This window comes from Atractosteus spatula, chromosome 1 (assembly GCF_055471065.1).
Source record: "Atractosteus spatula isolate fAtrSpa1 chromosome 1, fAtrSpa1.hap1, whole genome shotgun sequence".
Classification (NCBI taxonomy): Eukaryota; Metazoa; Chordata; class Actinopteri; order Semionotiformes; family Lepisosteidae; genus Atractosteus; species Atractosteus spatula.
In genome coordinates, this window is record NC_142706.1 from 73,533,925 (window position 1) to 73,559,019 (window position 25,095).

At 37.6% G+C, this 25,095-nt stretch overlaps 2 protein-coding genes across 5 annotated transcripts in view; one reads left to right on the top strand and one right to left on the bottom strand.

Moving 5' to 3' along the window:
- Positions 1-112: 112 nt before the first annotated feature.
- On the bottom strand, positions 113-24,830 carry LOC148841989 (uncharacterized). Of its 3 annotated transcripts, XM_088918955.1 has the most exons (18): positions 24,749-24,830; positions 23,772-23,828; positions 22,443-22,487; positions 22,065-22,145; positions 21,747-21,824; positions 19,351-19,395; positions 18,885-18,962; positions 18,287-18,343; positions 17,105-17,149; positions 16,415-16,492; positions 16,061-16,138; positions 15,465-15,506; positions 14,854-14,946; positions 4,678-4,755; positions 2,759-2,842; positions 1,912-1,944; positions 1,658-1,730; positions 113-1,522 (listed from the first exon to the last, which is right to left on the bottom strand). In XM_088918955.1, exons 2-17 carry the CDS (start codon positions 23,809-23,811, stop codon positions 1,678-1,680), a joined length of 1,008 nt encoding a protein of 335 aa, XP_088775081.1. In that variant the 5' UTR covers positions 23,812-23,828; positions 24,749-24,830; the 3' UTR covers positions 113-1,522; positions 1,658-1,677. The 3 variants fall into 3 exon arrangements, with proteins under 3 accessions (XP_088775081.1, XP_088775089.1, XP_088775098.1); XM_088918963.1 differs by having other exon boundaries at positions 1,375-1,730; positions 19,351-19,380; positions 24,749-24,811; XM_088918972.1 differs by lacking the exons at positions 113-1,522; positions 1,658-1,730 and having other exon boundaries at positions 1,875-1,981.
- A 112-nt stretch (positions 24,831-24,942) lies between these two features.
- The window catches only part of LOC148841990 (mitochondrial antiviral-signaling protein-like), a 28,121-nt gene continuing 27,968 nt past the window's right edge, over positions 24,943-25,095 (top strand). For both annotated transcript variants that reach the window (XM_088918924.1, XM_088918915.1), the window contains exon 1: positions 24,943-25,079. The gene's annotated coding sequence lies outside the window, so the exon portion shown is untranslated. The remainder of the gene's footprint in view (positions 25,080-25,095) is intronic.

Consider the following 25,095-nt stretch of genomic DNA (forward strand, 5'->3'; position numbering starts at 1 on the left):
TCTAAAGGTGTTTTTTAGGGCCTGTGTGTGATTCAGATAAAAAAACGTTTGTAAAAATAATATTGAAGCTGCCTCTAAATCTGCAAATGAAGATCATTCAATAAACAACTTGTTTTTCATATATATACATATATTCATTTATTACTGATTTCATTCATTGAGCACGGATACAACAGAGGTACAGCCATTCACTATTTGACATTTCTGCACTGATACAGAACCTAACAATCAGAAAACTGGTGAACTGTCTTTAGAATTAGAGGCCAAGGGAAAACTCTCTTTACATTAGACAAGTCTAAGCTCTGAGAATTGGGTTACACAGCAGAAGAAAGACCCAAGTTACAGGTTCAGAGGTTTTGATACAGAGCCACTCCCTTTGTTAGCTAAGGGTCTGATTCTACAAGTCTCGTAGAACAGATCCCATGTACATCAGAAGCTACCTTTTCTTAGCCATTGGCTGAATACATAATGTGACAGATAAAAGACAAGTCCTAAACATGGAGGGTTGTAAGAGCTTACACTTTGTCCAACTTAAAGCAGGAGGCTTTTCCCAGAAGAAATAATGTAGCTGGGTTAAGGAACATAATTTAAGCTGAGAATATGCTTTAATTGGAGCTTATCAAATATAGTACCGAGGCTCCCATTAGAAATAAAGGCTAACCTTGATAATAATCCCAAATAATGCAAACTATAGCAAAAAAGACTCACTTTGAAAAGGGAATTTCCAGAAGGAGTAGTGTGATTAGTTCAAAATACTTATATATACCTATAACTAAAAAATATATAGAAATAGTGTCATCGACTCCTTTCGAATTGTGGCCCTGCTTCGGGGTACATTGTTGTACTCCTACTTCATGCACTTCAAGTCGACCTCACACCTTGATCTTCTGGTTGGATTAGCGATGTGTTGCATGCTGGCAAGAACTCAGTTTCAATGCTGGGGTATAATGACTCATGGAGAGTTTTTAGTGTTGGATTTTGTTCTTAATATATACAGTATTTATATATATATATTATGAAGTAGTTTTACAAGATATTCCAGTAACCACTTACACTGCTGGTTTTGTACCTTGGAAAAACTAAGGACAGGAAGTGCAGGACGAAAAGTAGTCAGGTGACATTGCACTACAAACTGGTACACACACTGCAATAGACTGAACTCCAAAGTCAAACTGATGGAGTGTGAGAAAAACAATAAAGGATTACTGTACCTGGACAGAGAGCAGGAGAAAGCAAGAATCAGTCAGACCACCAAGGTCAGACAAGCTGAAAGATCACAAATTAAGTACCTTATCATGAGGTGAACATTTAACGTGTATAACCAGAAGAAAGATTGTATTTTGTAGGGCTTGTGCTGCAGTAGCTGTGAAACCCTCATGCTGGGTAGTAGTCTCTGCTACTAAGTTGAGGCTTAGGGGGTGAGAGCCAGTTGAACCGCCTCTACAACAGCTACAGCCAAACAGAAAAGCTGAAGGCTTTCCATACGGCTGTGTCCCGAGAGGTCCAGTCAGCACAACAGAAACTGAGTGCGAGGGGATTATGAGAAGAGAAGATAAAATATAGGACCATTAAAACATATACAACAATGTGGGTTTTAGTGGGTAAATCATGCTGACATTAAAACAACATTAACAGCACTATGTGAACTTCGAGTTACCTGGTCTGAGGACAGATCCATTAACATTCCGCTGTAGCATTCAGACCGTGCTTCAAAAGGCAGAAAACAAAATCTAGAAACAAAGTGATACAGAAATGAACAAAGGGGGAAATATTCAGAACACGTCTGAAGGATCATTAATTTCTACTTCTCACAGATTCTTTGTTTATTTTTATTATAGTTCATTCTGCTGGGTTAAGACTATTCACCACAACTTTTCAAGATGTGCCAGAGTACTTAGCAAGATTTCTTACCGCTTCTTTCCTGCTGTTGCTGCGAGGAAAAACCTGCATCGACAAAAGGTCTGTTAAGATGGGACCTTTGCTGAAATGGGAAAAATTCTGGGTAGTGAATCATATTTAGCTGCTGGGAAAGGAAGAATCCCCAAAATTAAATCTGACACTCCTAAAATGGTCCTACATTTTGAAATTGTCCTTAAGAATTGAAAACAAAGCCAGTAGTCTTCCTTTTTTCCTTCTTGAGTGCATTCCTTGAGTCCTGGACTCTGCCTGTCTTTTCTCATTTCCATTCCAAATCAAATGTGTTAGTTCAGCTACATTTTAAAACTACTGAAAATAAAACGTTGTTAGTCAGTTTTGAAGTAATAGAACAAGATTAGATATTGTTATGAAAAATGGTGGCTTGAGTTAAATCAGGACAGTGGGATTTCAGAGTGTTGACGCAGTCTGCATGACAGATGTCTGCAGATCATTCATGGAGAAGTGATAAACAATGAAGTGTTTAGTAAGCTATAGGGGACTCGCAATTTTAAAAGAAACTGAAATAGGGTTCTGCTCCTTGTATTTCTGAAACTATCTGCTGGGTGCAGAAAACAATTAAATACCAACCAATTTGCTCAATAAGTGTAAATGACTAAGAGCTTGCTTGGATTGAAAACCGGAAGATGCAGAGGTACTAAGCTTGGGAAATAATATTTTGAATCTGTTTTTGTGATTTCTTTTGGTTATTATTCCTTAGCTAACCATTGTCTTTTCAGTCCTAGTAGAATCTAACCATGAACTTCTCTCAGAACCAGTATCATTTAATAATAAATATTTAACAGATCTTAAATTATAAGGAGTCTTTCCTATTTATAATTACCTGTTATTGACACGTGGTGGTCTAGAGGATGAATGCATTCTTCAAAACCATCCAAGGCCCTTTGTATCCAACAGAGCATATATTCTTGAAGAAAATGAGTAAAAATAGATTCTGAGTGAGCAGAACAAACTCAGTTAAGATCTATTAAGCATAGTGTATGTCTGTAAACACAGTGGGCATTAAAATGAGTACAATATTTTCTATGAAACTGATCACAATTGGCAGTAGAACTGAATAATTAAAATTATGGCACAAAAGAAATACTATAAGATCAAATTAAGAAAATATAATAAATGTGAAAGTCGGATGATTCAGGATACATTACTATAATGAAAGTCTCATTGACAAATAAAAGTTCCTTTGATATATTGCAATGTGTAACTTTCTTGAATACGATCGAATATTTGAATTTCTAGTCAAAGTCTAATGCTTAAAGATTCGTGAGGATCATTTTATCAGTACTAATACACTATGTGGCCACTAAGGATGTTAATGAACAGATGTTTGGGTGGAGGTCAAATTCTAATCTCGCACTTCTATTGTCTGTGCAAAAAAGCTCACTGAGCACCGTGCTGCACATTCTCTCTAGTACCCCTCCCTCCACCCTAGCATCACCGGTCAGAAATCCTCTCTGGATCATACCTCGTAAGCAAGGGGAGATGTGTCAGCACTGATCTCCGGCCATCACAGTCATTTCCTCAGCCAGGTGAGTTAAAGCCAAAGTACTAAGTACTTCAACTTGTTTTGTTTCTACAAGTGTCTCCATGATGAACTTGATAATTCCCTGTATTTTCTCAGTACGTTTCATTCCAAAGGATCCCACAGGGCTTCAAATGCATGAGGGGACTCACTTTGTTCCCCACAGAAGTGTAGTATCCAGCTAGGTAACATGTAGCAGTGATTACATGCCAGCTACCCAACTACTGCAATTATGTGAGAAATTCGTTCATTGGTTGAATCAAGGAGGAACGTCAGATGTGAAGCCAAACGTGGGGTTTAGCCATGACACTTTAATGCAGTCAGAACCTCGTTCTGAAGGACGGTACCTCCTATAGCATGGTGATCCCTGTCACAGCACTGGGGTGCTGGAATTATAGCAGGTCATTCTTCAGATGAGATGTCAATCTGAGACCCTGAAGTACTTGGTCTTAATCCAATGTCCATGCTAAAGACTACTTTGAGCTTTTATGATCTGGCCTCTCTACATTTTCCCCCATCATTCAACTAGTGAAGCACTTGCTTACTTAAGTAGCCGATCCACTGTGCAGTGGTGCCTGCTGCATGTCACCCAGGCAGATACTGCACTAAACAGGTGAATGGCATTGTAACAATTTGCCAATGCAGGGACAAAGGCATTGCAAAAGGGGCTGACGAAGTCCCTGTCAACTTGGTTTACCCTGATGTGAATGAATTGGGTCCCCTTGTATGTTTATGGTGCTTTGATTCCTTTGGGATGAATGGAGTAAATGTAAATGTAATGAATTATTATTGTCCTGTAAAGCCAGGCTTTGAATGTTAGTTGCAGAAAAGAGATGCTTAAATGTATTATCATTTTTCAAAGTCTAAATAGAATTTAGACTTCAGAGATAATTGCCTCAATTATAATTAACAGTGGGTTTAAATTTTCAGTAAAAGTGGATTTGAATTCAAATGTATTTATTTATTTATTTATTTATTAATGAAGTAACTTCACACTTAATTTGTGAATTAAATCCATCCATGAATGATGTGTGACAAGTTTATAACAACTAATCACCCAACTGTTTTTTGAACAGCAGAAGTCAGTAGTTTGAAAATATGTTAAAACTTCAACAAGAACATGTTGTAGTGGGTTTTACATGTTTTACACCATAGCGTGGCAAATGTGGTGTGGCTTCTACATTTGTGCATGTAAACATATCATTTAATATGGTTTTTACCTGAGTCCTGAAACATGTCAAGCACCATGGGTTTAAGGAACTCCATTGTTCTCTTAATAATCAAATCAAGTATGCATCCTGGAAAGATATTACACATAATGCCAATGAGTGTAATTATACTTGACCTAGCATTTCTGGAAGTGCAAGGAAATATAGTATGCAATCTCACTCATACAAAGAATGCATTGACTCAATTTCATGCACAAAAGAAACAATGAAACCTTCTTGGCATTACACAAACGTCATCCTTATTTATCACAAAACCACTGAATGCTGGATAAGGGTCTAACAGGGAGACAAAGCTGGAAACACAGGGTAGACATCTACCCTTGGTGGGAACTATACAGATGCAGCCATTCAAAGTGTGCGTCACAGACACGTACCGCAGGTGACGTCGCTCAGTATGACGCAAGATGACGCGTGGCACCGCAGTAAGCGATTGGTTGACCGACAGGGGCACTCGTGGTCCGTTGGTCTGTCGTAGAAAGACTTACAGTAAAAACGTCTTTGCTGTGCCCGTTGTAGATATTGAATTTACCAATGAAGGGAAATCTTAGTAGCTGAGCATAAAAAGAATAGGAGCATACTGTAACGCGTGTGAAGGCCATAAACGATATTAATTTTGGAACATAAACATACAGTATATAGCTGGTCTTGGTACTTTAAAGAAAAAAATACACACCAGTATTCCATTTCTCCCTAAACATTTTAAGCTTTGAAGTCTTTAACTAACGTGATACCGGAGTCAACAAGCATACTTTTAGAATTTGATTAAAAGGGAATATAATATGGAATCGCGTATCTAAGGAATTTAATAATGGTATTCGTGTGCTGTGACAGGGCTGTGTAGGGCTGTTTCGCCTGCCTGTTCATGCGAGCTGTGTTGTAGCCGACTGGTCTAGGTGCGTGCCTAGCAACTGGTAGGTTGTGTGTTCAAATCCAGCTGGTACCGGACTTTTCTTTTAACAAACATTTCTTCGAAAAAATAGAATAGCGATATTATGGACAATCAATTGACTTTTATATTTCAAAATATCGCAACATGATCGATATTTGCGATATTTTGAACATATCTTCCCTTCTGACAGCGGTTCCTCCTTCTATTGTGTGTGTGTGTGCAACAGAGTAATTTTTTATAGAGAAATGGAGGCTGGACAGTATGCGTTACAATATAAACATTTATATTGATTTAAATCGTGTTCTGATTTAAATCGCAAACGCGTGTTTAATTATGTGTTTTTTAATCATAATCAGGCTAATGCATTTCTACATTTTCTGTATGAACCAGCTTAGAGGTTCATACAGAAAGACAGCTTGTGTTTAAATTGAGTGTAAGGTAATTTATGCTTCTAAAGTCATGGTCAGCATTTATTATCGTACTGTGCTGTAAACTTTTTCTGTGCCTAGTCACATTATTTTATAGCGTTTTTATTGCGTTATTAAATCTGGTGGCGCTGTGTGTTACAGTAGTTTCGTGACTCCCATGTCACATGGTCTGTGATTGAATCCCATAGAACTATGACTTTATTTTTTAACAAACATTTCTTTGAAAAAAATGAAACGTTTCCCTTGGTCAGAGATTAAATAAAACCTCACTCGCACCAAACAAATTTATATTTCTAAATATCACAAAATACGTTCATTGTCTTCCAATCGAGTCGAGTTGACATTGGAAGCCTGCCACACCCGGACTCTTAAACCAACGCATTAGCACGTCAAAGCCCATCGAGGGTATTGAGCCAGTATTGGCTTTAGTATTCCCCCCCTCCCCCCTCAATTCAATTCAATTCAAGGTGTTTTATTTGCATGACAGATGGGTACAAGCAGTGTTGGGTATGTATATTGTAACGCTTACGGCAGACAGGCACTGTGTAAGAGCCGGCGCACCAGAGCAGCGCACCGAGGGAGCGTCTGCATTTCTAACTTAGTTTTTAAAATTAGTCAAGCAATATGAAGCATCCCCTTTTACTTTGTGCCTGAGCATAAAAAGAATAGGAGCATACTGCAACGCGTGTGAAGTCCATAAACGATATTAATTTTGGAACTTAAACATACAGTATATGGCTGGTATCGGTACTTTAAAGAAAACATACACACCAGTATTCCATTTCTCCCTAAACATTTTAAGCATCGAAGTCTTTAACTACCGCGATACCGGAGTCAACAAGCATACTTTTAGAATTTGATTAAAAGGGAATATAATATGGAATCGCGTATCTCAAGAAATTAATAACGATATAATTATATTCATGTTGCAAAAGAACTGCAACGGACATAAAAACTCCCTTGCTTTTAATAGAGCGTTCCATAATTTCTAACTACGAAAATGCCAGGTGAAAGGATTTGTAAACATATTTTGTTAAAGCAAGTCAGTTTTTTCCGCAACACATAAAAGACATTTTTCCAAGAAAGTTTAGCCTTTGTCACTAATGAAACCACTAAATAAAGACATAAATATAGAAATCTTAAGATTTGTTTTATTTAATGTTGGTAGCAGGATGAACTGTCAGAGTGTATATTTTGTCGCAGAGTTGCTGCAAGATGTTAACAGTGAAAAAGGTATTTAGAAATGAGTTATTTCAAGATGAAAATTTTCAGAATAATTGCAAATCTAGCAGGATAGAGAAAGCACAGAAAACTGGCAGTTAGATTGATCAGATTAGTATGAAAAGTCATTTAGCAAAGGGAATTAGAAGAGTGACAAACTAGTATACTTTAGATCTTTTTTTTCTGAACCAGGGACAATCTGATCATGTTTCCCTATAACAATAATAAAAAACTTTATTTGATATATCACCATTAAAGGTGGCATCTCAAAGCAATACAGTAGATGTAAAAACAGATAAAAGGACCACAGATTACAAAGTAAATGCATATAAGAAAGACAAGCAGGTAGAGGTGCTACCAAAATTAGAAAATGAAGCAGATACAGACACTAAGTCTTCTGAAAAGAAAGGTTCTGAGGTTAGATTTAAACTGGCCCTGGTGTGTGTGTGTTTGTGTCTGTCCTGTGATGGACTGGCGCTATGTCCAGGGTGTATTCTGCCTTGTGTCCGTCGCTTCATTCATGTGCATCCAACACACAGTTCAACGCTAGCAACTACACAAAATCTAAAATATGAGCTCTACTTGCCACTTACAGTACCAACAGTACCAGCTAACTTTAGTAGTGACATTTTCATGGATCTTTTTAACAATAAAATTTACAACATCAGACTTCAGACACAATTAAACAGGCCTCAAAAAAGTCTGGTACAAACATTTTCAGCATGGAATAAACCGTTACTTTAATGGTATAAACCTTAAATGGATTCATATTCTCAATAAGATTTGGTGCTCAGTAACATGACTTAGAAAATGACAGAAGACATACGTATCATGCTTATCCTTCTATTTTTCATAATCGTAAACTCCTTAAGGCAGTTACATTTTCTCTGTTCTGACCTGGAGTTACAGAGAAATTTAAATTCTAATAAGAGATTTGTAATGAGGAAAGTCATACCAATCACTCATACAGTACCAGGATTTGCAATTACAATACAAATACTTTCTTTCTGTATGTGTTTATTTTGCAGTTTGAGTCTATGGCATTCCTTTGGGGGTCTATACTCCAAGGCATGACTTTTTTATGTATAAACATCAGTGTTTACTGCTATTAATTACTGTACGATTTATAGTTGAAATCTGAGCCTAGATATAAAGTTAAAATCTCGACAAAGCAATGTAGGAAATACAGAGAAAATAAATCCTTTCTGACATCTAAAATCAGTTTCGATCAAGGTCTCTAAAACGAACAAGAAAAAGAAGATTTTCGGAGGGCAATTACGCTGTGTTTATATAGAATAAGTGATTTATGAGCAATCTAATTTCTTGTTCGTTTAAAACAGTGAAATGTCAGCTGTAAAAGATCGCACCAGAAACAGCACTCTCTCTGCCTGTCATAGACGTTCAGGAAAGGCTGAATGAAGTCATGTCAAGTACAATAATTCGGAGATCAATAATACCAGTTGTAGGACAGTACATAAGGAGGATAAGGATTTTGAAGTTGACTCGAAATCTGATAGGTAACCAGTGCAAGGACTTGAAAACAGGTGTAATGCATCCCTGATAGGATTCTTGCTGTCATATTGTGAACATATTGAAGATTGCTCAGTGTGGATTTAATTTCCCCAGTGAACAGGATGTGCATTTATTAATTCTAGAAAAAAAGCCTTTCTTGATTTCTCTAGTTCTTAGTTTCTCTAGTTCCCTTTAAAATAAACTATTATTCCACAATGCAGAGTATTACGTGGCCAGTATTTACACATTATATTTGTGATTTAAAGAAATTAACACAAGCAGCTTTTGGAGATTTAAGTGTTGGCTGAGTTATTGCAAGATAAAAGACTAGAGATGTTGGCAAGAAGAAGATAGTTTGGGGAAAGCTGAGGAATACACTTATAACAAGAACACTTCCTAATGGGGTTAGGCATACTTTTGATGAAGATGATGAAGTTAACAGACTATATGTTTACATAGATACTGAAATAAGGATTGTATTTTAGATTATGTGTAGTTGCTGGCATTGAACTGTGTGTTGGATGCACATGAATTGAAGGAATGGGCAAACATAGCTGATGCGGATCCACAGAGCCAGCATATTAAGATGTTTATAATTAGAGGCAATTTGTTTAAATAACTAGGTATGGATACTGATGTGCAAGAGAGGTGGAAAGGCTGTTTCCTTAAGCCAGCAGTATAAAATATTTTATTCTCAGTGAGATGCTGCCATTTCATAGTGGGTTTCTAACACTGTGTATAGTTCCATCCACACAGTGCCTTTACTTCCATTTCTAATCTCTTTATCCAGTACAGAGGATTTGGAGCCTATCCCAGTAAGCAACGGACACAAGGCAGAATACACCCTGGACATAGCGCCAGTCCATCACAGGACAGACAGACACAAACACACACAGACCAGGACCAGGTTTCCCATAAACTAATTAACTTACCAGTATGTTTTGGAGTGCGAGAGGGAGTCATATCACACATATGGAGAAAAACAATGTAACCCAGAGAGAACATGTAAACCCCACACACACAGGATAGCAGGAATTGAACCTAGGACCCCAGTGCTGCAAGATAGCAATGCTAACCACTTTGCCACCATTATAAATGGATGGATATCTTAGTTATCTTTCTAGTTCACAGGTTTGCATGCATAATTTAATTTTGAAAGCCACTGAGACATCAGGTACTACTGTTGTATTTATGAAAAAGAAACAAAACAAAAAACATACTAACAACTGTGCCATCCTACTCCTTAGCTAATACATTTTATTATTCATAAACAGTTAACATTGTTAGCAAAATATTTTGAATTATATTTAACCCTATTTTTTCTTTAGTTTTGTATTTAACTTATTATATGATAGTCAGACTTAATGTATATTTGAACAATGAAAATATATTTTTACAAGATTTTACATTAAGCACTTAAAATTAATATGGTTAATAATAGTAAACTGTAACATGCTGTAACAAGATCGGTTAAACAGCGAAGAAAATGCTTTCAGAGAAAATGTTTCAGGTGTGAAGAACATAGATCTCCAATGCAATTTCAACCAAACCTGTTCCCACACACCCTGCCCCCACTACCATTAGAATATACACAAAGCACTCAAATCTTTCGAGCTAATGATCAGGTGACCCGAGAGAGAGCGAGAGAAACACCAAGGGGTGCGGAACCAGGGAACTATTTACATGGAAAACGGGCGATCTCCCCAGACTGTCCGCCCGTTTCACTGTTACCTGGATACCTCTTTATTTAGAACTCACTAACACTGATTTTTAGTTTAGAAGGATTCAAGTAGGGTTTTAGATGAAAGGCAGCGACCTTAATCAAGCCCAAATCACAATTGAACCCATTCAGAGCCTACATTACATTTTAGCGTTTCATTCTGAGCAGAAGACCTTCACACCTGAAGAAGGGGGAGGTGTTTTTCGCTGGAAATCTCGCCTGCTTCTACTTTACAACCGGAGTGCTGGCTGTGACGAATTAAACCGGTATTACAGGTTTCAATCACAGACCATGTGACATGGGAGTCAGGAAACTAACACCGCGCCACCGGATTTGATAACGCTATTAAAACGCTATAAAATAATGTGACTTGGCACAGAACAAGTTTACAGCACAGTACAAAAATGCTGACCATGACTTTAGAAGCATAAATTGCCTTACACTCAATTTAAACACAAGCTGTCTTTAGCCCTCTAAGCTGGTTCATACACAAATGTAGAGATCCAGGCTCAGAACACACAGCTTCATTAGCGAATACATATGCAGGACAACTAGAGAAGACGTTTTACAGAGGATGGATTTTTAGAAACATCCCATCAGTGACATCACTGAAGTCAACTCCTAGGTACTGTAACTGTCGTGTGGATAGTTTCACAAGAATCAGACAAAGGTTTAAGCATCGCTTGTTCTAGATAAAACTGCAAAAAAAAAACAACCACCCATAATGTACTTCTTTGCAGCTCTATTTGCCCAAATCATATATTCACAACGTGAAATCTAGAACATAATATTACGTAACCAAAATCCGCAATATGGAAACAGAACCTGTGTAATTGTTGATAGATGATGTACTCGTAACATTTTTTCAAGACGAACTACAACATTTAAAAAATGACTTGTATGTACTTGATATCTCTAATCAATCCACGGGTCCCAGCACGAAACGAAACTAAAACGCATACCGTTTCGCGCTTCTTATTAGTTGCTCAAAAGTAATTTGACCGTATGAAATGCATAATATAAACCTAGAAACATATACGTGAGTAGTACTTAAGCACTGTAGTATCTGTGTTAAGACATCAGGATGTCTTCTATCTTCTTCAGGATGAATAAAGTGGGCCTATTTATCTATCAATCATATTTAAATAACTAGTGTTCTGTACCGTGGTACCCCTAAAAGTACCACACTTGTACCATACAACAGTAGTACCTGATGTCTCAGTGGCTTTCAAAATTAAATTATGCAATAAATAACCACATGTAAGACTCTGATGCTTAAAATGTTTAGGGAGAAAGTGGAATACTGGTGTGTATTTTTTCTTTAAACTACCAATACCAGCCATATACAGTCTGTAACGTAGGGATTTCTATACGTCTTTATTTAGTGGTTACATTAGTGACAAAGGCTAAACGTTTAGCTTCAGTAACGTGTACATATCTCCCCTTTTTATAAAACGACATGGTTGAAAACTGTTCCAGAGCCACTGTTGTTTCATCAGTGAAAAGTACATCATGAAATGCCTCTCCCTGTTCAATCCACTGGAAAAAAGAAAAGGAGCATAAAGCTTCTGATGGTCATAAACGATATTCATTTAGGAGCAGCATCAGAGGTATGTTTTTAACTGCACTGCATTGGAGAGAATACCATAGTGTGTTTTTTTTTACTCCCTGGCGGAAACTGGCTTCCAGAAGAATCAGTATGGCTCAGAGATTAAATAAAACTTCACTCGCACCAAACAAATGTATATTTCTAAATATCACAACATGATCGAATTTAAGTCATTTTAATAACAATGAATAGTCACCTATGCGTTACAATATAAACATTTATATTGATTTAAATCGCGTTTAAATCACCTTTATTTAAAACCCATAAATAAAGCTGATACTGTTTAGACTTCCAATTATTTAAAACTGTATTAAAGCAGCACGATACACAATGCAACGTAAATCGCTATCTTTGTCTTCTGTGTAATAATGTTCACCTCTCTGTCCAGCAAATTTACAGGTTAAAAACAATACTGTTAGGCTGGGAAAACGATTTTTCTCCCCCCCCCCTCAAAAACCCAGTAAGTACAGTACTTACTAGTTAAAGGCTAGGCTCCCGACTACGGCGAAAGGAACCCTTCTTTCATTAGAATACAATGAACATATTTTAGCCCTGAATGAATAAATAGCAAACATGGTTTACATAAAAGACATTTTTCCAAGAAAGTTTAGCCTTTGTCACTAATGAAACCACTAAATAAAGACATAAATATAAAAATCTTAAGATTTTTAAAATGCATGACTTTGCTAAAATTTATTTGAAAATAAAAACAATTACAACCGCCAGGGGAGAGAGAGAACAGGGGAGGGATGTTGGTTTTGCATAAGGGGCGGGGCTATGGAAATTAGGTCTGTTTGGGAATGTGTAGTTACATGTTCTGGCTGTTTGTGAATTATCGTTGTTGAGTATGGAGTGTTGAGGTATTGATTTTGTGTAATGCTTTATGTTGAAAATTGAGGTGGATTTTGTTTATGATAAACAGGATAAACTGGGATGGGAGGAAGGTTTGGTTTTGCATAAGGGGCGGGATTATGATAATTGGAGGACTTTGCGAGAGTAAGATGGTTTGATATATTTGATTTTGTATTGTGGTTGTTATCTATGTTTTTGGTTGGTATTATGTTTATATGGTTGTTTTTGTTGGTTGGTTGTTATTATGGTTATTAATAATACGATCTATAGTTGAAATCTGAGCCTAAATAAAAAGAAAAAGCAAGTGATTAGGTTTATGAGCAATCTAATTACTTATTCGTTTAAAACGCTATATAAAATAAAGTTTATTATTAATTTGCTGCACAGAGCGGTGAATATTATTATGCATAAGACAAAGATAACGATCCTGATCAGTTTAGAAATCTGTGTACGCTGTAAGGTTTTTACTTCTTAAACTTTTAAAATACACGTTTTGAATAGAAAGAAATCCTCTTCCTGTTACAGTATGTATAGCAAACTAGCACGTCTTTTTTCTCCAATCAGAGGGGTGTCAGATGGTGTCAGCCAATCACCATTCTGCGTTGGGTAGCAACGGGTGACTGTTCTCAGGCGGAAGATGTAAACAGCTTAATGTTCGTGTTAAATAATTTTTTAAAATTCAATTAAACGGGCACAGTTAAGACATTAAATATACATATACATACTGTATACAGTACAGTTTGCATACGGTAATATGTTACGCGATTAAAAAATAAATAAATAAAACTGGAAGGTTCAGCACCAGCTGGATTCGAGCACACAACCTGCCCGTTGGCAGGCACGCACCTAGACCAGTCGGCTACAGTCAGCTCGCATGAGCAAGCAGGCGAAACAGCCCTACACAGCCCTGCCGCAGTACACGGATATAATCATACCGTTATTAAATTCTTGAGATACGCGATTCCATATTATATTCCCTTTTAATCAAATTCTAAAAGTATGCTTGTTGACTCCGGTATCACGTTAGTTAAAGACTTCGAAGCTTACAATGTTTAGGGAGAAATGGAATACCGGTGTGTATTTTTCCTTGTGATATTTTAAGCTCTAGTTGAATGATAGGTGTCGCATTTTAAATCATTTTCGTAGTTAGAAATTATGAAACGCCCTGTTAAAAGCAAGGAAGTTTTTATGCCCGTTGAAGTAAAACAAAATGCCTGACAAAGTATGGCTTGGACAGATTCCAAGTGCTTGTACAAATGTGCTAAAGAAATTATACTTTGAGTATACAGCTTGTCCAAAGTCATCCATTATTAATACTATTAGTAATATCTTCGGTAAAGGCTTTGATGCATAAATATTTCTGATAAAGGTAGGTTGTGTACTTTTGTCCAACTGAGCAATCTTGCTTTCATAAAATATACCAACATTTTAATGACTGAAGATTAACATGCTGTAATACACTGTTCAAAATTAAAGGCTCAAATGCTGTACATGAGAGGTTAAGCTCCCCCTGGCGGTTTTACAAGGTGACGCCGGATAGTTTCCGGCAGAGCGTCAAATGACGCGCGATTAACCACGTCACACTGCGTGACACTGCGTGATGCCGCGACACGCCCACCGGGGTATGCCGCAAAATAACGCACGCATTTTGAATGGCTGCATCTGTACCTTTGCCTATCAGGGCACGCACGCACACACGAGGACACAGACAAAATCTACAAACAACGTTTAATGCAGCCAGAGTGCCTGGAGAAATCAAGAGGAAATCAGAGCACCTGGCAATACCTTGCACAAACAGGAAGAAAATACAACACAATACTGCCACATGTACAGTAGTATGGAATGCCTCAGTAATAAAATGCAATGCATAGTTCTAAAATTAATGATTGAAATAAACTTTTCAATGAAACACTTCAGTGGCCAGAAAACTGCTTACCTGTAACCAAGTCAGTATTATCTGAGTCCTCCACTATGTCTGCGTCAAGCATACAGTCAGCCACTGCCTCTGTCAGCTGAGAAATCAGAAACTCTGTGGAAAATCATTCAATAGGCAGGAAGTCACAAAAACAGGAAGAGCAATAAAGAGAAAAATGTACTACTTGCATGGCTTAAGATTCTTCCATTGTTTTTGAAGATTGTGGTTACAAATAAATGTATTTTTAAAAAACAGTGTACAATTGCGCTCTTTTCCTTTATCTGTGGATTTTCTATTTAAGCTTTTTTACATCATAATTCACTTGATTTTAACTGGATTATCACTGTACGTAACTCAACCATGGAAGAAGTTCAGGTGTATCAAGATGGTAAACATTTCATCATTGGATATTCAAATGCAGCTGCTAACACTTCTCAGGTAATACCGTAGCTGAAAGTTACCATGCTGAAAGCATTGCTAATACTACAAAGCAAGTTACAATTTCTATATCACAGATGATGTTTTAGGAGGTTGTGATAACACTGATAATATTTTGTTTTGTCTGGGAAAGTGGCTTTACTAAAGATGAAATGGAAAAGTAAGAAGGCATAAAGGGCTTTAGGGAATGTTACCTTTTATTTTGTATTCTTTGATGGCTAGTAAAATCCCAATGCCTAAAAAGAAAATCAAATGACATTGAAATTGCAGTAAGACACTATCTTAACATGCCATACATGTATATAATACAAGATTGCAAAGGAACAATTGAAGGTTTATTCCATGCTGAAGACGTTGTGTTTCTTTTCTTCTCTTTTCAGCATGGAATAAACCTTTACTTGTTCCTTTGCAAAAGGGCCTGACTTCAGCCCATAAAGACCTTATTACATTAAATTCAAAACCAACTGGGAAAGACACAATGAAAATGACTGGGAACGTTCCAGAAAAACACTTGCCACCCAGATAGCAGCAGCCTTCTAGACAAGCTGGAGTTCATTCACTTTACTCTAAGGCATACAGTGCCAGCTAAAAGGAACCACTAAATCATGGATTCATTTGTTTAAACTTGACATGCACTGACGCCTCTACATCCTTCTTATCGGCAAAAGCTGCATTTATATGCAGTAGGAAAGAAAATGGTTGCAATTATCAGGATTATTCAGTAAAGTCATTCATGATAAAACACATGTATGGTGTGCATATCGATTATATAAAAGTAAAAAGAGATCACCATCATCCTTTACATCCTCTGTTAACTCTGCTTTTATGCACTGCATGGCATTCTCTCTCCCCTCATTCCTGAAGCATTCTGCAAGAAATCACTGATGCTTTACTTGGAGAAAGTACATGACAGAAGCATTGAAAACTCCAAAGCATTCTTCCCTGAGCAACAGGCTCCAGCACAGAGGACACAATTTTAAAAATCCAAATAGTTTTATTCAGCGTATGATAGTGGTTCTTAATTTGCAAAAACATGGATGCATTTATTCACTACTACATAGAGATATATTTAATTAAAAGAACATTTTTGATGTGCTTGATCTGCAAGGCTGTAATTCTGATTATTGATAAGTTATATTTGTACCTTTATAAAATTCTGTATTCACTAGGTTTTCAACTGCACAGTCCCAAAGGGTTTGTCTCCACTGAAGTTGTGTGCAAGCTACACAAAAAAAACCAAATGTGTTAATGTCCTCCTGGTTTCAGTTTAATTTAAATCCTTTACTCTAATAATGGGTGTTTCCTAATGGACACATTATAGAAATAATTTTAGACCGTTAAATTAACATACTTATGCTCAGTGTACACAAGAATATTTTTATCGTATGCAAAATCATTGAGAATTGTAAATGAGTACAACAGTGGCTAAAGCATAACAAATGCAGATTAAATGCATAACTGGAATCAAATAATTTTACAGAATGATTTAAAAAGCTGAAAGCCAAAAAATCCTTTATTGTATGAATTGTAACTCTTTGTATTTGACAATGTAGCATAAGATATCAGGAGCCTTTCAAACAAAACAGGTCACATTTAATAGGAGCAAGAACTACTGCTCTATGGAACAGCTTTTTTCACTAAGTTGTTTGGTGTTTTTGTCTAAAGTGACTCACGTTTGGACCTACATATTCACTTGGACAACTTCCAGGAGCAATCTGAGAAACATACCAGCGCTCAAAGTTATAACAGCAATGACACTTAAGATTTGAACCCATAACCTTCCCCTTGTGGGTGCAGAGCCCTACCAACTCCTCCACACCACTTTCAGACTTACTCTCTGCATCTAAGGTGATTCCCTGGTCTTTGTCATAGCAGTGTCCTGGAAATAAGATCAAGACAGAAATCACTGTGTGTTTTATATGATTTAGGGAAAGCATACAAGAACAGCAACTTAGGCAACATTCAGGAAGGATTTTGTTCCAGTATCCCCAATTTAACAGTTTACCACTGGTCATGCTGAAGACTCCATACTGTGCTATTACTGTGCTAGTATTTCTATTACACATTCAAACAGCAATATTTCAGTGCACGAAAGAGGCAGTGAGACAGGATGTGTCATAGTCAATGGATTTCCCTTGGAACCTTAATCCACTAAAGTGTTAAACATTGATGTGTGATTTGAGAAATTTCAACCAGGGAAAGTAAAAAATGGAACAGAAGACATAAATTGGACGAGAGGCAGATGTTCATACAAATTTAAATATTTATGTTTTATTATTAAATTGGATCAAGACTACTGTTGTTGTATAACAGCTGGCACATAGCGGTATTAAGGCAATTTTAGTAATCGGGCAATAAGGTGAAAACCATCTGAGAGGATGATGGAATGAGGGAGAGAGACTTTGATGAGTTTGAGAACAGAAAGAGCTCATCTACCCTGTGGACACAATAAATCTACCCTTTCGATCTCCTGCCTGTAACACAATGAAGCAATTGTACGTGCAGGTGTACCCTGCTTTGTGTGGACAGATGTGTGCTTTATATTTACATTAAAGATGTAAGTGGTAATAAGTTCTTAAAATTGAAGTTAGAATAATTTGTACAAATTATCAAAGTCAGAGACAGTTGAAGAAAGGCCTGGTCTTGTCCGAGCAAATGGATTTCCCTTGGTACCTAGAGAATCGCACTGAGAGAGATGTGTGTGAGTTAGTAGTATGGCTGCTGTCTTCTGTTCGGGCTCCGACCCATGAACACTAGCAAACACTCAAAGAAATCAAGGTGAGAGGAGACAGAAGGCATACCTGTACCTTAGCTGCTCTGCATAGGCCTGATCGCAAAAAGGTATATTTAAAAACAAAGTGCATGATGTAAAAAACATTGTAAGTAAGAATTATCAGGATATTTTGGCAACTTTCTAGCCCTAAACTGGAAATAGTGCATAAATACTGCTGATCTATCATTTTCTAAATCATTACAGCCAGGAAAAGAGGAGTTAAAAAAAGCTTTACAGGTTCACCTGTCAGCAGGTCTGCACACTGTACAGCATGCTCTGTTGCTTCATACAGGAAACAGTCTGCAAGAAAAAAGGCAGAAACTCTGAGAGCCAAAAATAATTACAGATTAGCTAATGGGTCATTCAATATCTGAACTAGTGGCAGCAGTCCACTAGCCTGGATTACAGCAACAGTCCTACAGTTTTTGCTATTTTCTATGAATCCATTGTGTGCTTGCTCAAAGCCTCAAATTGATTTATTCAATTTCACAAGGACTAACGTGCCAAGCATCCAAGCATCAGAGGGTTTGCGAATGTTTATTGAGTATTTAAATATACAGTAATAAGTCCTGGCTTAACCTGCTTGGTTAAGAGGCTGCCTCCTGGCCATAGGACGAGGAGGCTCAAACTCCTATTTAGAGAGAGGGGGTAACCAAGGTATGTCTGAGTTATACTGTACATAGCAAGACAGTAAGAATCATGATTTAAAATAGCTGGGAAATTGGCTGTCATTAACCCTCTTAACCTTCAATGATAATTCCTTCTCACCTCTAAAGATGGTTTATTTATTATTATTTAATCTAAAGAAGAGCTTTAAAACAAAAATGAAGGTTATTCATACCTTTAAAATGTTCACCGTCCTCCAGAATTTCATTTCCACACTTCAGTATTGCAGTATTGAGCTTATGCTGCAGGCAGACTAAACAGGAATATTGAATTCATGTTTGTGTCAACAACATGTCGTCCTCAGAATAAAGAAACCTAAAATATTAGAATCTTTTTTCTTCAATAAGTCTTTCTTGGGAGAAACATAAGTAATAATACGTTTAAGCTTTATTATCGTATGCAACTTCAATAAATGCTTTATATTTTGTGGCAAAATAATTTTAGTGTCACAAGTATGCACCAATGGAGAATATAACTACGTGGTTGATACCTGTACATTCTTAAAAAACAAATGAGAAAGTCGCTGACGTATGCTTTCAAAAGCTTTGTTTGGAGAAATATATAATCTCACATTGACCTTTATAAAAGCATCATTTAAGGAAACAAACTGTTGTTTTACATCATGGGGTTAAACGACTTACGTCCAAAGAAAATGCTGATTCCCAAACTTTCTGCAAAACAGGACCCTAGAAATAAGTACAAGTAGTAGAGTCACTGTTTGTTGTTTCATACCACTTTGGTAAAGCGCAGAGGGAAAATTACTCAGAAGAAGGTTATATAGATTAACACCGTTACAGAATCCCCACATTTAACAGCAAAGACCTTAAAGTTTAAGATTATACCATATATCTCATTCACATCATCGCAGCCCAAAGTCAGTGAAACAGGACAATGTGAATCTGAGGTCTTTAAATAGAAATGAATATTCTTATGAATATCAGTAAAGGCGCAAATCCTGGCCCATCATCCACTTGCACGGCTTGAAAATGAACAATCACCCCCGTTCCGAAATGTTCTACTGCATGCGGAGCTCATACCTGGTTAGAATGTTTATTAATTTTGTAAGAATGTTTCTGTTGTGAAATGTTGCTTTCGGAAATAAAGTATATTTTGATAGAAAAAAATCCTTCAGTACTGCTCTATAACACTCAGGAGATCATGAGCATCTCTGTTTCTTTTAAGTGTGGAATTCATCACAATTTTAACATTTATTTTGCGCAAAATGATGTGAGCTGGGAGAATACATTTCACTTTCATCTTTTTTTTTCCGCATCTCCAGGGGAAAAAAAGCAACGTTGTCACACAGCTGGATTTAGTGTCTTACATTTTTACCTGTTTTAGTTTGTGCTTGACTAATTACTTTTTTTAAAAAAGCAATACTCATAAGTCACACTGATTATTGATTTATTATTTCATAAACAAAAATCAGCCCCCCGTCTTTCCGGTTTCTGTCATTTGTCTGGGACATATCCCCGCTTCAAGCACAAACTGTTTGGAAGGTAATTAATTCGCGTTAGAAAAAGGCATGTCGGGGCAGAAACTCTCTCGTCTCTTCTTGAAGCGATTGTGCCCAGAAAGCCAGGAGATTTTTTCCCCGGAGCGTTCCGCTCCCTCCAGGGGAGTTATGGACCCCTCGACATTGTGTTGCAGCAGCTTGTTCTTCCCCACTGCTCCCTCTAAAAAGCAGGCCCCTGTTACTCCCGTTTTCTGTGCACCGCTTGACGGGAACCTGCGCTCCCCGTTTCTCTCAATCTGCAGTCTCGGTCTCGCCCTGGTGAAAAGCAGGCCTCTGCTCGCAAAGGGACAACAAACCCTCTGTCTTGGCGAAGCTGCACACCTGTCTCCTGCCCCCTTCCCTGTCGCCGTCCTCTCCCCCCCCGAACCGGGTTTAAGCCGATTCGCCACATTTACTTTCAAATCGAGACTTGTTTCTTTCTTCTTCCGTGTTACCAGCAGGGGGCCGCACGTGGTTATTCAGGGCCTTGCACAGGTTTAACTATTGCAGTGCTCAGGCGAAGGAGCAGCCCGGGCCCCGGAGTCAGAGCGTGTGTGTGTGTCAGTATGCGTGTGGCACCCGGCTCACTCCGCACAGGCTGCAACCTGCTTCACCATCAGACCTGCTGCCCGACAGGCACGGAAGAGCTGCACGAACATCTCTACCCGGTTCTTATACCAGACAGGTGTACTTGAAACTGGGAGCAATTTACTCATTTTCAGGATTTGTACTTGAGTACGTATTATATATGTGTTTACACAGGCTGATTGGAAAGTAGCATTAACTACATCAGTGCACTATATCTTGCCAACAACACAGCACTGGAACTGGAAATTGCATCCAACTGAAGGGAAGCAAGGCATTCAAACACTGGAGTTATCAATTACTGTCATTAGGGGGGCACTACTATGACACACTTGGTCACTATGTACTTCTTACCCAGGATTAAATACATTCAAACGACACCGGATAAAGAACATCATAGCAAGAACGTGTCTCACCACCTGTGCTTATCACCTACTGGACGTGGTATCCTTTAAGTCAGGAAGTGTAGGAGTATTTTCTTGGAACACATAATAAATTTAATGTTAAATTCTAAATCAAGATAACCATAATATATATACACATACAGAATAAACACACATACGGAATCGAATAATGGAATAATCTTCAGTAATCTCATAGATGATCAGGGAAAATAATTAGCAAAATTACTTTATTATTCAGCCCATTTTTTGATATAATCAAACACTTTGAATACTTGTGACTATTTAGTACTACTGCATTTAGGATTGGTGAAGCCCTTAATATAATATTTCGTATATTTTGAAGCAACTGGTAGCAACCCAAACAAATATCAGAATAGCAACAAAGAGCTCAGCCTGTTCATCTGTGGAGATATTGAAAAGAGATAACCAAATCTTCTTTGTGGTTTCCATTTTCTTTATTTACTATATACTTTAGAGAAGAAGAGAACGGATATTGATTAACTACTCCTACCTTCTGAAAACGACTAACGGGAGAGAGAATGTAAAACGTCACCTTTATCCTTTGACACTTCAGCAGACTGCAGCTTCACACACTGCACAGCGTGCTCCTTAACTCCATGAACAAAACGCCCTGCAAGGAGAAAGACACGTCTTTACAGGGAACATGGGGCAGGAACATTAACCGTCGAAAACGATTACACTTGTGAAACAATCAAACTTAGTAAAGCCAAAAGCTGCGGGTTATTTAGCATCCAAATTAGTGGCTCTAGACAGCGATGGTCCTGTGGTTCTTGTTGGTTTTAATGAATCATCTCCTGTTTCAGCTGACAAAAGAAAAGTTTGAATAGAATGAAAATTAGAATACATTTACCCAAAAATTCTGTATCGCTCTCCTCTGCGTTTTGGGATATACCTTCCAGAAGGGCACTTTTCAACTGAAGTTGAAAGCAGGCTAAAAGGAATATCAAACACCCATTAATGTCATGAATATGTCCACTTCAGACCTAAAACAGATCATATTTAAGCCTTGTTCTTTCTTTCATAAAACGTTTTTTGAATGAAACCTATAGATTCCAAAGGCTGTCTAATAAGTGTACTTATTCCAGGAGCTTTAAGACATCAAAAGGTTTTAAAAACACACATAAACTGCACAATGAAATATAAAATACCTGAAGTAGCTGAAACACTCCTTAATTTAAAAGCAGAGTACAGTATTGTTTTGTGCTACTGTGGTTTTAAAAATACTTACTTTCAACATCAATTGTAATTCCCTGGAATTCATCAAAGCAATTCCCTAAAAATAAAAAGCAATCACAACCTCTAGTTTTATGACATGCAGGTAAAGCATACAGGGACAGCTACATTGACAAAGTTTAATTAACAGTCTATGGTCACTGCACACTCAATTCCAAAGGAAAACTATTTATCCCTGGTTATCCTGAAGACGTTATTATTCAGAAAAATAAGCTCAACTATTTCATAATGACTTGACAGAAAATGAAACACACAAAAGATGAAAGAATCTCGTAAAGCTCATTTTTTTCTTCAAAAAGAGGGTAAGTGAAGAGTGAAAAAAGCAAAGGAGCTGTAGCTATCAGACCTTAAGCATTCATTTTAAAAAGTAAAACAATAGGTGCCTAATCACATTGTGTCTCTATGTGTTTAATCAATGTCAGTGAGTTATTTATATAAAAGCAGATGTTCTTCGGTATTTCTCAAGAATATCATAACTCCCCTGCTTGCTTTAACAAGCCTTCAAAACTCCTGGAAGAGATGGCCTTGTTAATAAATGTGTAGTTTAACAAATAAACATGTATTAGACCTAATGATTAGTGAACAGCTTTGTTGGAGTTATGTCACAGACTGAGGTGCTTTTCCCCATTCATTTCAGCTTGATATTTCATTTTAAACCTCAAACCTCACCCAACAGAGATGGGAGAAGCAGAAACAGAGATGAACTTTCAACTGCAACAAAAGAGTTTACAAAATAAAGCTCCACTGCTAGAACTATTCTGGAATTTGAAAGATATTATTCCATAAATACCAGATCTAAGTCCATTATTCCAGCTCCTCCCAGAATCAGGACAGCTTCAAATCCTACTGCTCTCTTATCACAGCCTGAGCCTCAATATTTGTAAATGTGTTTGTCAATTCTTATCGCTTTGGCAACACTGTGATTTATCTGTTGTGGCAATAAAATTCTCTGAATCTGAATTTGAATTGACTGAGGAAGAGAAAGGACAGTGACAGACAGAGCAAAGTGAAGGAAATTCATAAATCAGAGTTTGAGTCTGGGAAATGTTGGTTGGTTAGAGTTAGCACCTGAGCCTTGGATTACATCTGGTGCTTCTCATGTGCATGAATGGCCTTTGAGCTGAGATCCTGAGAGCTCTCACAAGTGTTATAAGAGCACCTATCAAGTACACTTTTTTTTAAACAATTTTTTCATAAGTTATAGGAAACCCTGATTTTGAAAACATCTGAACTTTACATAATTCATCTGTGTGGTTTACACAGGTGCAAGTGTGCCGGTCCAAGATTCAGTGACGTAGCAGGGCAGTAAGAGCAAAATACTTACCGAGAAGCAAAACTAAGAAAAGCACACCTCTCTCAAACATTTTACTGTTTCCTTCTCCTAAAATACAAGGAGAAAATATCAAAAGTGCTTTTAACATTGTCCTTAATTAATGGAGCATAAAACAAAGCTTTTGGAGGAGGCTGAATCCTAATCTCCCCCACTTCAGGCTATCACCATTGTCTTCATTTCCTGCTTCTTGCTGACTCATTTGTGTTTCTTTTTAACGTCCCTCACCTAAACCCCACTTTCTCCCTAGTAGCAGCTTCACAACAATAAACAAGAGGTTGTTTCCTGAATAATGGATTCCTTTTCGGTATTAATTTATACCTATTTGGTGAATTGGTAAAGCCAAGACTCCTTTCGCATTTTTCTCAGACAGAATTTAGCAGATGTTAACTATTCTTATTCTTTGGAAACATCTGCAAAATAAAAATTGGGAACATCATTTCTAAAAAAAAAAATGCACCGACTAAGGTTCCTTTACTTTTAAAATCTTTAGTTCATTGCTTACTGTCGCGGTCGACATCCCACCCCTAGTGTGTGCTCTAATTGGCTAGCCTCATAGACTTTATAACTATCTGGTGTGTCTTGTTTGCGTACTGTTATTTAAACGCTGAGCCTCGGGTGTTTCGGGGGGACATAGCACCTGTAAATCCGCAGGTTCAAAGTGTCTGTGTTCCGCTTCCCTCCCTCCCGAGATTTTATTCTGTGTCTGTCCCGGACGGATTACCTGGCTTTTCGGATCTTGGACTACCTGTGTGGACTTGGCTGCCTAAGGCTGCTTTCCCCTGCGCTCCGGATCGCGAGCTGTAGCCCCTCACTGCCTTCACAATAAACCCTGTGTGTGGTCCTGTTTCCGGACTCGCCGCCTCGCACAGGGTCTAAACACCCCCCCCCTCCCCTCCCCTCCCACGGGAGAGCGACTCGGCTCTCGTAACATTTACTCAAAAATCGGTAAAATAAAAAATGAACAGTACCTTTGAGATCAGACAAGTTGTGAAGACAAGTTGATAGAAGTCTCAACTAAAACTCATTTGTTCTCTACCTACTGGTGTTAATTTATTTTCACTTTCATTTTCTCCTTAGGGTTTGAATTCCCGTAAATTACCTCCTACTCCTACATCTGCTGTATTGGAGTTTCATCACTGGGAATCTCATCACTAAACTGGTTGCTAACCACGGGAAAACTTCCTCAAAGAAAGTTTGAAGTGCCAGGACAACGTTTAACAAACACTTCTTGGAAGCTTCTGTGACACCAAACAATGACTACGTCCACGTTTGCCGTAATGTCCTTGGTACTGTTTTCCGGTAGGCTCGGTGTTTT